The 12,057-nt window shown below is 46.5% G+C and overlaps 1 protein-coding gene across 1 annotated transcript in view; it reads right to left on the bottom strand.

Moving 5' to 3' along the window:
• Positions 1-5,064: 5,064 nt before the first annotated feature.
• The window catches only part of EIF2B3 (eukaryotic translation initiation factor 2B subunit gamma), a 120,102-nt gene continuing 113,109 nt past the window's right edge, over positions 5,065-12,057 (bottom strand). The window contains exon 12 of the mRNA XM_068965585.1: positions 5,065-5,502. Coding sequence (XP_068821686.1) covers positions 5,459-5,502 — 44 coding nt within the window. The 3' untranslated portion in view covers positions 5,065-5,458. The remainder of the gene's footprint in view (positions 5,503-12,057) is intronic.

Here is a 12,057-nt window from a genome sequence, read left to right as displayed (position 1 = left end):
AGTCTGCCTGCCTCACTAGATAATAAGTAGGTGTTCAATAATTGTTGACTGAGTCATTTGAGAGTTGCAGAAACTAGTCTTGGAAATGACTTGCAAAGAGAAAATAGTCCCTTTATTAAACTTTCATCAACTATCTGGCCTCTGAGCATGCTGTTTCTGCAGGTTCCTGACTGATTAACCCTGAATGGCAGAGGAGGGTAAAATCAATATACCACCATGTAAAGTTTGAGAAAGATAAAAAGAATCTGCAATAAATGCATTACTGTAACACAACTACTATTATCTCTGGCCAATATCTTGGTCAATTCTTCCAGATTTATTTATGATTACATCATAAACATTTCATATTACTGCATTGTCTCTGTATCAATCATTTGGAGAATGTCCTTAGGACAGATTCCCAGAAGTGTGCTGGGTCAAAAAGTATGAACATTTTTATGGCTCTTGCTACATATTGCCAAACTGCTTCTTGAAAACTTGTGTCAACTAACATAATCTCCCTGGAGATCTCTCCTCAGTTCTGGGGAAAGGGGAATTTTAGGCCAAGGGAGTGAACACCTAGTGGGTGTTCATCCAGCAAAATGCCTTGGAGGAACTAATACATGTGTGATGCTGTTGGCCAGGTAGTTAGTGACTACATGGTAAAAACAGCATATGTGCATAGCACTTTGTTCCTCCCTGTCATAGAGAAGACGGTCCTGTTATAGATAAAGAAAGTGTACCCGAGGGAACTTCCCTGGTGGTCCAGCGGCTCAGTGCTCCCAATGCAGGAGTCCAGGTTCCACTCCTGGTCAGGAACTAGATTCCACATACTGCAACTAAGAGTTCACATGCTGCAACTGAGAGTTCACATACTGCAACTGAGAGTTCACGTGCTGCAACTGAGAGTTCACATACTGCAACTGAGTTCACGTGCTGCAACTGAGTTCACATGCTGCAACTGAGAGTTCATGTGCTGCAACTGAGAGTTCACGTGCTGCAACTGAGAGTTCACATGCTGCAACTAAATACCAGTGCCGTCCAAAAAATGCCCCCCCAACAAACCAACATATTTTTTAAGCATACATACCCTCGGCAATTCTCTAGAAATAGAAATAGCCTCTAAACTAGGTTGTATGGGCCCTTAGATTGTTTTTGCTGTTCCAGCAAAAGATGGGTATGGCTGGGTGTCATCAGGACTAGAAGTAGAGAGGATTTGCTGTAAGTAGTTCTTGAGACTTCCTTCTTGCTAGATTTGCAGACATAAAGTCCATGGAGAAATAGATTTATAGTCATCTGGGCCTTGGGACTCTGTTTCCACAGCAGGCCCAACACTGCTAACAGTGGTAAAGTCCAGCACATCCGTGGATGCTTTAATGGCAGGGCCTGCCTCCTGAGAAAATTTCTTGCTTTGTAAACTCCAAAGACCAGGGTGAGAGGAATTGGTCTGCAGTTCTAACAGTTCCAACCAGGGCCTAGTGCCCTCTGGCTGCTTTGAGCTCCAAAGTGACATTTCTTCTCCCCAACAAAGTGAGTTCCTAAGCATAGCTGAGCTCAGCCAGTGGTGATCTAAAGCCACAGACCCCAGGGAACCAGGAGGGAAGAAGCTTCTCTTTTCTCTCTATAAGCAGCTTGCTTCAACTATGGAATAGCCTGGTTCACAGTCACTTCCACTGGACCTGGGTATGTGTCTTTGGCCCAAACCAGAAATTCTCCAAAGACAAATAAGAGAAAAGCAATCCTTCATCACCGCCAAGGAGTAAATCTAACTACTGATTTATGGGACAAACATTCCTTAAGGTCTCTTATGGATCCACCCTTTTCTAAGCTCTGAGGTTGTAGGGTACCTGCTTTTTAAAAGTTCATAGCCTAAGAGGGAGCACAGGGGAAACCACTATGAGCTAGAATACTCAGGGAAATTTCCAGAAGCGAGAGGAACTGGATGGGAGAAGTGGGAGGGTGACAGAATCTAAAAGGAAAGGACATGGTTCAAGGTCTGGACCTTTCATTTACTGGCTATGAGATCTTGGGGAGATTACATAGTACGACATTTCCCTAAGGTTTAAAGGAGATAATATATGCAGGCTAGGAGCAGTGCCAGGAAAGGTGAGGTGAAACACACAGTCATACTGTTGGGGAAAGTGGTCAGCCTGGCTTCAGAGTAGGGTCCATGAGGGCGGAGTAGGTCAGGCTTTCTTTCCCTGCCATTCCCCAAGCTACTCACTCGCCACGCTTTGGCTTTGGGTTGGCTTCTGTTATCTGGGCCGAAGTCAATAACCCTGAGATGTGGAGCAGAGAAGTAAAGGCCCTAGCAGCCCCCCACTGCCACCCACTATGTTTAGGGACCACGTCTAGGACTGTATGCCCCTTCCCTCTAGGCAGATTTATGCCAATAAGACCTGCCAAGTCTCTAGTGCTAGAGGATGCAACCAGAGATCAGAGAATGGCCTTTTACCTTGATGGTGATATAAGGAGAGAGGATTAAGAATCAAAGTAGAGGTACTTTCCTGGTGGTTCAGTGGCTAAGACTTTGTGTCCCCAGTGCAGGGGGCTTGGGTTCGATCCCTGGTCGGGGAACTAGATCCCATATGCCACAACTAAGATCTGGTGCAGCCAAAAAAATAACAGAGTAGAATTTCCCAGTTTATCCACAGCAGAAAAACCCCTGATGGAAGCCTTCTGAGTGGTGGCAGATAGCTCAGGTTGAGGACAGGGGATCCTGACCTCTAGTAGAATGTGTTATCCTGCTTAGCCTCTTTCCCTGTCAGCTCCATCAGAGCTGAGCTTTCTAGACCTTCTGTCTGGGTGGTCCTTCCCACAGCCCTCTCCCCTTTCCTCAGACACATTTAACTATTTAGAAAGCAGTATACAAAGACCTGGCTTATGTATTAATACTTCCTTAGGGGGATGGATGCTTGTGGATTTAAAAATAAAAGTATACTCTTTGCAATTCTCTGGAAACAGAAATAGCTTCTAAACTAGCCTGTGCAGACCCCTAGATCACTCTTGGGGGTCCAGCTAGAGAGTTTTCCCCACACTTTCCCATGCAGATGGAAGTGGGCTAGTAAGAGTAATGTGGTGAAGAAGTGGGAAGAAGTTCAGCTTCTGGCCTTGGCAGTCACTCCCTTTATAGGCTCAGGGAGCTCTTGCTAGCAAGTAGGGGAAAGGTGTTACTGGGGGTGGGGGTGGGGGTTCTTGGAGCAGTAGCCATCAAATTGTGTCTGATCTAGCAAGCTCCCAGAACCCCGTTTCTCAACACCTCCTCAGAGACCTCCTTGATTTGCCATTAAAGGCTCCCTGCCCCTCTCCTTCGCTCCCCTCATACAGCACCATTCGGAGAGGCAGGGCAGAGCCTGTCAATTCTTTTGCCTGCCTAGCCTTCTGGCTTCTGTCCCATGAAGAGGTAGCTGGCCAGTGGACATTCAGTTGCTCATTCTATTTCAAACCTCTGGAGATGTTGCCAAAAGAAAACAAAAACTGTCCTGCCTTCTGGCAGAGTGAACAGAAGAGAAATCAAAGCATCTTGGGCACCCAGCCAGTTTGGGAGTTGGTGGAGACAATAGCAGCAGTGTCCCAAGCTGGGGGCTGGTCCCAGCTGGGACTCAAACTCAGCAAAGGCCTTCCCCTGGGGAAGGCTCCCTTCTTTCCTTGGAGCAGGAGCAAGGGAAGGCAGAAGAGAGGCCTTTTCCTCTAGCCAAAGGCTCGATGGGGAAGATCAGAAAGGAGAGTGGGAAGGTTCTGGGACAATATAACCAATCCTTCCCATTCCCTGACCCCACCCTTCCTCCAAACCCACCCATCTCTAGCCATCTCTGCACCTGGACCCCAAGTGTCAGAAAGCTCTGAGAGGGGATAAAACCTGAGATTAAAAGGGCCCTTAAAGTCACCCAGTTCAACTTTTCCATTTTGCAGGTGTGTAAATTTAGGGGCAGAAAGTGACCTGTCCAAAGCCAGACTACATTCCAGAGCGCAGGTCTTCTATCCAGGCCAGAACTGTCTGCAGCACCATCGCTGCCCCACACATTTAATTTCAGCTCCAAAAGGGATCATCTTGGGCACCACCACAGCTCTTTATTTCTACCTCCCCACAGTCCTCTCGGTTTCAACCACTCTGCTGGGCCATTTCCGCTTCTCTCTGATGAGGGCAGACTTTCAGGAACCTTGTCCTGACCAGTGGGGAGAATGTGGAGCTCTAGAGCAGCCCGGAAGGCTGGTGGAGGTGGAGCTCCCCCAGAGGAGGAAATGTTCAGTTAGTCTCTCACAAGTCCAATGAGAGCAACTAAGATTCAGGCAGGATCACTCAAATGAACTTGAGAGACTTCAGATTTTTGAAGCAATGTAGAAACCAGTATTTCAAATCATTCTTTTTAATTACTGCCACCCACAGTGAACACATCAAGAGAAACCTTTACTTTGATAACTCTGGGAGGTGAAATCTCACCCCAGGAACCACTTTCATCTCCCAGCGAACACCTGCAGGAGGTAAAAGTGGTGCAAGGAGAGGCAGGAGCGGAGTAGAGCATCTGGGAGCGGGGGCGGTGAAGACAAGGCGGATGGGGTTCCAGAGGAACTCTGAGAATCGAAGTCTCATTTCTCAATCACCTGAAGCAGCAGAGTCTATATAATTAGGATATAAAGGAGTGCAGCTGGAGAAGAATCAGTAAGAATTTCAAATGATGATCTGGGTTCCTGGCTCTTCCTTTCCCAGTTGGGCAGACCTCACTAAGAAGAGGTGAGAAGGGGCCTGGCTTCTCTCAGCCCACAGCTTTCTTTTATTGTCCTTGCTTCCACTAAAACCTGTGGGGATAGCACTGTTGGCTAGGCAGGGGCTTCCTCCTGCTTGCTTTAAGGGTCTCCAGGGTATAACAGTTGGGCTGGATGCCTCCCAGGCACTGGGAGGATGGGAAGTAAATGGCAGGGGTGGGAGGGTGAGGCTGGGGTGGCACGGTGGCAGGGGCCAGGAACCTGTGTGGGCAGGTATGGGAGCAGAGTAGTTAAGTCTTGGGCTGAGATTCAGGGGCAAGGCTGCCCACACTGGCAGCTGCAGGAGGCGCATCACATGCAGAGGTGGCAATGGCAGCAACTAGGCCTGCAGATCTAGAAAGCCTGATTAGGGTTGGGGGCTGATGGACCCTCAGGTCCTTTCAGGTGGGAGATGCTTTTAAGGGCTAGACTGGGCCAGCCAGTTGGAAAGCAGGCCTCCTGGGAGGTTCACCACCAGACAGCTGCTGCCCCTGCCTGATAACCTTGGTGTATAAGAGCCAGGCCACGTGTCCTATCTTGTCTCACACGCTGGCTCTTGACAGTTTTTCCAACAGGAACATACACTGTATTCTTGGAGCCCGACTACTCCATAAGTCTCCAGAATGCCTTTGGGAGCCCTTCTTTTATTGGGAAATAAATACAGAGTCAAACAGGTGGGCCAGCCAACATCTGTAGTTCTGGGGGCCAAAAGGAAGGAATCTGACTTGCTCAGAACTCAGATCTCCATGAGCTCCACGATCACCTCGTTCACTCGTTTGGCTATAAAAAAAAAGAAAAGGTTGTTTGAGAACTGGAAGCAAATGATTTCATTTCAAATCCGATTACTTCTAATTCTGTGTTCATAAACATTTATTCCTCTCCGATGTGGCTCTGCTCTTTAGAAGCTCTTGGGAAAAACAACTTGCCAAAAGGCCTTTGGGAGAGACAGCATCTTCCCACCCAGGGGGTCGGGACTGACTCTATACACCTGGCTTTCAGGAGGCGTTCCATCAGAGGGGAACTGGAACTGAGTCTTAAAGGATGAATAGAGTTTTTTCAGGCAGTGTATCAAGGGGAAGGCATTCCAGGCTCTTAGAACAGCATGAGCAAAGACATAAAGATGTAAGAAAGAGGAATGTGAAAAACTCTGGTGTAGGATAGGGCATGGGGGAAAAGAGTGAGAGGAAAAGAGACTAAATAGTTAAATGGAGATACTCAAAGGAGAAAGGGAGATGTCTCCCATGTCATATGTAAATAATATTGCACACTCGATAGGGTTATTGTGAGAATTCAATGAGCTAAAGCATACTGAGTGTTTGATAAACAGTGGTTATTATTTTTGTAAAGTTCAAACCCATAAGGCTCTCTATGACCTGACCCTTGTCTCTCTCTCCAGTTTTATCTTCCATCTTTCTCCATTTGTACTTAGAAGCCATATTGTTTTGTAGCTCTAGACCTTAGTATATGGTATTTCCTCTGTCTCAAATGCCTTTCTTCTCCTCCCTACTCACCCGAAATACCTTAATGAAGCATCTCCACTATGTGGTGCCTTCCCTTCTGAACCGTTCATTTCCTGGTTTGTGAAAACAATCTACCTCGGATGTATCTCTATTTCTCTGTAAGGATCTTGAGTGCAGGGGCAGTGGATTTATGATCATATCTAGCACAGCTGCTGGCACATGAAAGATTTCAGAGGTTTGTAGTTAAATGACAAGGATAGGGTGTGACTGTGTCTAAAGTTGCAAGGAAGTGAAGGTTGGTAAAGTTGAGATGATCAGGGAATGGTGAAGCTGAGGGGCTGGATGGTTCATTGATGAATCCGTTGAAGTTGTCCAAGATGTTTGGAAAAAGAGAGGGAGGAAGTGGGAAGACTGTGAACCCTTGATACATTTAGGAGACTTCCCTGGGAGCTGACCAATTATGTGGTAAAAGGTAAGAAAAGGGTTAACTTTCAACAAGTAGAAGCTATAGAAAGGAGGCAGTGAACCAATGGTCTGGAAGGGGCAGGGGAAACCAGGCATGTCTTCTTCCCTGAGGGCCTGGGGCAGATGTAGGGGAGAGGGGAGTGTTCAGCCTTCTACTGACTCAGACAGAAAAGGCTGACCACCTGGCTGACAATGGATTCTTTCTGGGTGAGCCTAACCTCTAAAGGTCCAACATCTTTATTGCCATACTTGGGACTTTAAGTGTGACCCTGATAGGTAAGGCAGAAACTCTTGACTTTCCTGCAGCTCTACTTCAGCCTCAGAAGGGTTTGGGGAAGCAAAATGAAAACCACTGATAATGGTACCAAGTTTGATAATATGAGATGTTTCGGTCCACAGCCTGGAGCCTACTTCTGCTCTGCCAGTAGAAAGGGGGTTTCTGACTAAAGCTCTGGAAACTTTGAGATTTCAGACATGTCTTCTGTTCTACCCACCTTTCTAGCTTTGTTTCTTACTACATCTCCTTTACATACTGTATTCTAGATTTTCCAAATGATATGCAGTTCCCAACACAAGAGACTGTTTTTTGCTTGCCTGGTTCCCCTTAGTTTGAGAGGTTCTTCCCTTTTGTATATTTGGTGTATAGCCAGCAATTTTAAAATTTAGCCTAAATTCCTTCCTTTGAGATGGTATGCCTGATCCTTGTGCCAAGAACTGAATGATTTCTCTTTTCTGTCCTTAATGAACCCTGACATCATACCCGTAAAACTTTACTGTACTTAGCTCTTAACTTATCTGTGTCTCTATAATAGACTGAGCAGCTGGACAGTAAAAGGCAAGTCTTACTCATCTTGACACCCCTAGTCTCCCAGAGCCTAGAATACAGGAGGTGGTATTATTGAAGAAAGCACGTATGTTCTTGGTGGTTATGTGAGGGTACAGCAGAAGGAAGAGGAGCATGTAGAGAGGAGAAGGCCTCCAATCCCCTTGCCGAAGAGGACACAACTGACACACTGGTGCATCACAGCAAAGGTGCTAGGGGTCGAGAGCATCTTTGGGCCTCTCTCTCTAATGGTCTCCAGTAGGAAAAGAAACCTAGATCTAGGCCTTTCACAAAGTTTCTGTTATAGCATGGTATTTGACAGAGGCAATCTCATGTGAGAAGAAAAGGTGACAATTCAGAATAGGAGAGCTCTGAGCCACAGAGCTTTGAATTCTCATTGGACTTTGATCACATTATTCCATGTCTTTGGGCTTTGGTTTCCTCATAAAGTTGTGGGGATTCAGTAAGATAACTGATGTAAAGAGCCTTGGTAAGAATTAAACGGAAGTTACAGAATGCACCTGGGTGTGGCTTGTGTGGTCCTGCCCTAGGAAGCCATCTGCTTCCTTCAGTGAGAAGAATGGGAGGGAGGCCCAGACAGTGCTCAGGCTTCTACATTCCCAAGGGCTGGGGCTGGCCTTGGAGTGTGACTGTCAGTCAGGCTCGACCTTGAGGTAAGACTTATCAGAAAAGAACAAAGGAAATGTGTCTTGGGCTAGCTTCCCAGGAACCTCCAGAAGTTCCTCTTGGCCCTTATCCCCTCTGTGGCCATGAGTTAGCCATTTCATCTCATATCTAGATTCTGACATCTGCTTTCCCTTCCCCTAGTCTCCTCCTAGTTTCCAGGCCACTGGAATGTTCTGAAGACAGTCCCAGTTTTATTAACACTCTTCTTGGTCCTTAGTGCTCCAGACCAGAGGGGTGAATGAGGTGTCAGGCTGAGGCAAACAACATCTTATTCTGCTCTGCGAGGCTCCAAATAAATACCTGCACCTTCTCTGGCTTGCTCACTGGGATTCAGGGGAGAAATATCGTATCTGGTATTTTTGGGGAAGATGTATTTTTACGGAGACTTTCAGTAAGGTGGAGGAAATCTGAAGGGGAGAAACAAGCAGTGCTAGTTCTGCTTGGCCAGGGTTGGAAGCGGGCACCAATAAACGCACTGGAAAAGTTCTGGACTGGAATCAGATCAGCAAAGATCCTAAAGAGAAGAGCACAAGGGAGGAAAGTAAGCTGGGGAAAAACCAATGAGACAGAGGGGAATGACAAGTCACATACGAGAAGCTGCACTGTTGGGAGGCTGGGGAGGATTCCTGCTAGGCAGGACTTGACCTGTGTACCCATCAGATCTACTTTCATGGCCAAAGGACTGATCACTGTGGTCCCAGGGAAGAGATCCAAGTTCTCTCTCTGCAAGTAATGAGAGACGCAGATGAAATGTCCAATTAGTCTCCCAGGTTTTGACTTTGTTGGCTGTAGCTTTTCAGTTGGCTTGAGCAGGAGGTCAAACTTGGCTGCCAGGATTTTTGCCAGAGATAATCTCATTAACTGAGCATGCTGGGTGGGGTGAGAAAGGCTGGAATTGCTAGAAAATGCCTTGTTCTCCCAGTAATGCTAGAAAAGGGCAGTGGGGCCTACACTGGGTTATGAGAGTCCTGTTTTCGGTGTAGAGTCCCATTTTTGCTATGGATGTGGTGACTCTGTGGCATGCAAATGATTGGGATTTGGAGAGAGGACAGTATTACTTCTGAGGATGAATGTTTTTTCCTAAAATCCCTCCATGGGAGAAAGACTGACTGGGGACCTTTGTTCGTGAGGACCTAAGTTGATGTTTGTCTAGGTCATCCACAGTAACAAGTCGAGATTGCTACACTGATGGCTGGGAATTTGCTTTCTCAATATAGCTCAGCCTCAAAGAAAAGTGATAGTGGGAACAGGCTGACTGACCAGGAATACCTGTGGCAGGAAGGCACTGATTACTGTGCTGGCTGCAGCAATCCCTCTAGCATAGACGACAGAGCAAGAAATGTTGGGGATCTCCAGTTAAAAGACTTCCCTGGCCCCTTCTTCAGGACCCTTAACGAGAGGGCACAAAGTGTTAGTTAGAACCAGAAAGCCCAGGAGACATTGCAGCCTGTGACATCTTAGGGGTGTGGCAAGCCCAGCCCTGTGCTCCTTGATGGGAGATGATGTGCCTCAAACCCTCACTGTCTGGCATTCATTATTCATTCATGCATTCTGCACACAAAACTAAGAGGGGTCCTTGCAAAGGAAAAGAAAGGCGCACTATGAGTTTGTTGGAAGTGGGGAGAGGAAGGAGGAGAAACTGTGAGGTTCCAGGTTAAAGCATGTAAGAAAGCAGGGGTATGACCCTGTAAGGCAGTGGCAAATGGAGTTCACACATTCAAATATGCCTCTAAAAACAACAAAAGGAAGCATCTCCTGGCTCTAGGAGGGACTAAAACAAGAAAGCACTGGGGTATTTCTACTTTTTTGCTGAGCAGGAGCTAATTTACAAAGCAAAGAGGCAAGAAGGAGGTAGAAGAAACATTGCATGGGGCCACAAACCCAAATAGAAGAGAACAAAAAGGACAGAGAAATGTAATGAGGAGTCAGGGAGCAGATGGGATTATCCTATCCTGCTTTTGAAGGATCCCTTCTAAGGCCTTCCACAAAGTCAGAGAATAGGCTGAGGTTCTGAATTCTATTTTAAAGAAACAACCAATAGGCCCTAGATGATCAAAAACCAAATTTCTCTTCAAGCCAAGGGTAGGTATGGGTGAACTGGTACATTGAGCAGGAGAAAGAGCTAAGACCTGAGGTTCCTGAGGAGAGAAAGAGCCAGGATATGGAGGCCAAATATATTTTTCCTACCTGTTGGGGAAAGATGGACCAAAGGGAGAAAAAGAGTATCACTAGTTAAATTTTGCTAGGCAAGCCAAGAGTGGCTTCTTCCTCTGGTCTTTTTGGAGGCTGTCAATAGTTCAGGCTGAAGACCCAGTTGTGTCATGTACTAGCTGTGTTCAGTTCAGTTCAGTTCAGTTCAGTCACTCAGTCGTGTCCAACGCTTTGCGACCCCATGAATTGCAGCACTCCAGGCCTCCCTGTCCATCTCCAACTCCCGGAGTTCACTCAGACTTATGTCCATCGAGTCCGTGATGCCATCCAGCCATCTCATCCTCTGTCGTCCCCTTCTCCTCCTGCCCCCAATCCCTCCCAGCATCACAGTCTTTTCCAATGAGTCAACTCTTCGCATGAGGTGGCCAAAGTACTGGAGTTTCAGCTTTAGTATCATTCCTTCCAAAGAACACCCAGGACTGATCTCCACTTTTGGTAAATTTCAGCTCTCAAAGTCTCAGTTTCCACTTTACCAAATGGGTCAATAAAGAATCCCTACCTCAGAGGGCTTTCATGAGAACCCAGTAAGACAGTGCACGAGAAAACATTTTAAAGCTGTATACAATAGCCATAAGCCAGTGGCCCCCTCAGGAAGGCAGTGCCATCCTTCCCCCTTGTGCTGGGGTTCAAGCTCGTGTCCCAGCCCTCTCATCTAGGCTCATACCTTCAGCTTGCACGGGATCATGGCAGAAGGTACCAACAGCTGGGAAGCCACTGCTGACCAACACTCCAGCTCAAAGGCTCTCTGGTGAGACACCAGGTGGAGTTTGTCCCCTACAGACTGAACTAAAAATGCCAGCCCTCCCTGCAGCAAGGGCATGGATAGATAACCTACGTTTGACCTGTTAGTGCAGCCACCAGAAACCATGAGCTGGAACTAGTGACACAAAAATATAGGAACCAGAGAGATTCCACTTTAGGGCTGCTGGGCAGCTGGAGCAGCAGAGCAAGCGTGTAGCATCCAGTGTTCAGTAAGGATGGCAGCAGTGTCCTCACCAGAATGATCTGGAGGGTAAATCTTGGTTATGACCCATTTTCTAAGCTTGATTCTGCAGCCACTGTGGAGCTGTGAGCTATCTAGTATCTTTTCAATGAATTCTTTATCAGTTTAAATCACCTAGAGTTAGTTTATATTGCTTACAACAAAGAACTTTATTGGTAAACTAGTATCACTCAGAAAAAGCCTTTTAGAAATGACAATTCTCACATGTAGAGGAAGAAAGTATTTGAAATGTGAGAGGAAAGGCAGTGAGAAGAAGAGTTATGTCTAGTCTCCAGTGAAGAAATAAGGCTGAGGGGTGGTTTCAGGCAAAGGCAGCACCTCCTCAGTTCATTTATCAGTGTTCCATTTGGTTCCTTCATCAGCGTTAAGTTTAGAAAAAGAGTCAGAAGAGATCTCATGATTATTGCAACTGTCCCACAAATGTCTTTTTTGGAAACCTAACTCTCTGCCCTGAAATGCCCCCAAATTCCCTTTACCAAGGGATCCAAAATTCATTTGCTCATCTCTACACTTCCCACGTCTACTATAAACTAGGACCTGTTCCGAGAGCTAGGGACACATGTTGAAATAAGTCAGTCCTTGGTCTGAGGTTCTTAGTCTAGTAGGGAAGATAGATTCATAGATAATTGCCATTTGCATATGTGCTTTAATTAAGGTATTGACAAAGGTGTGGAGGAGGAAGGAAT

Source organism: Capricornis sumatraensis, chromosome 2 (genome assembly GCF_032405125.1).
Source record: "Capricornis sumatraensis isolate serow.1 chromosome 2, serow.2, whole genome shotgun sequence".
NCBI classification, from domain to species: Eukaryota; Metazoa; Chordata; class Mammalia; order Artiodactyla; family Bovidae; genus Capricornis; species Capricornis sumatraensis.
This window is presented reverse-complemented; position numbering and strand designations above follow the sequence as displayed.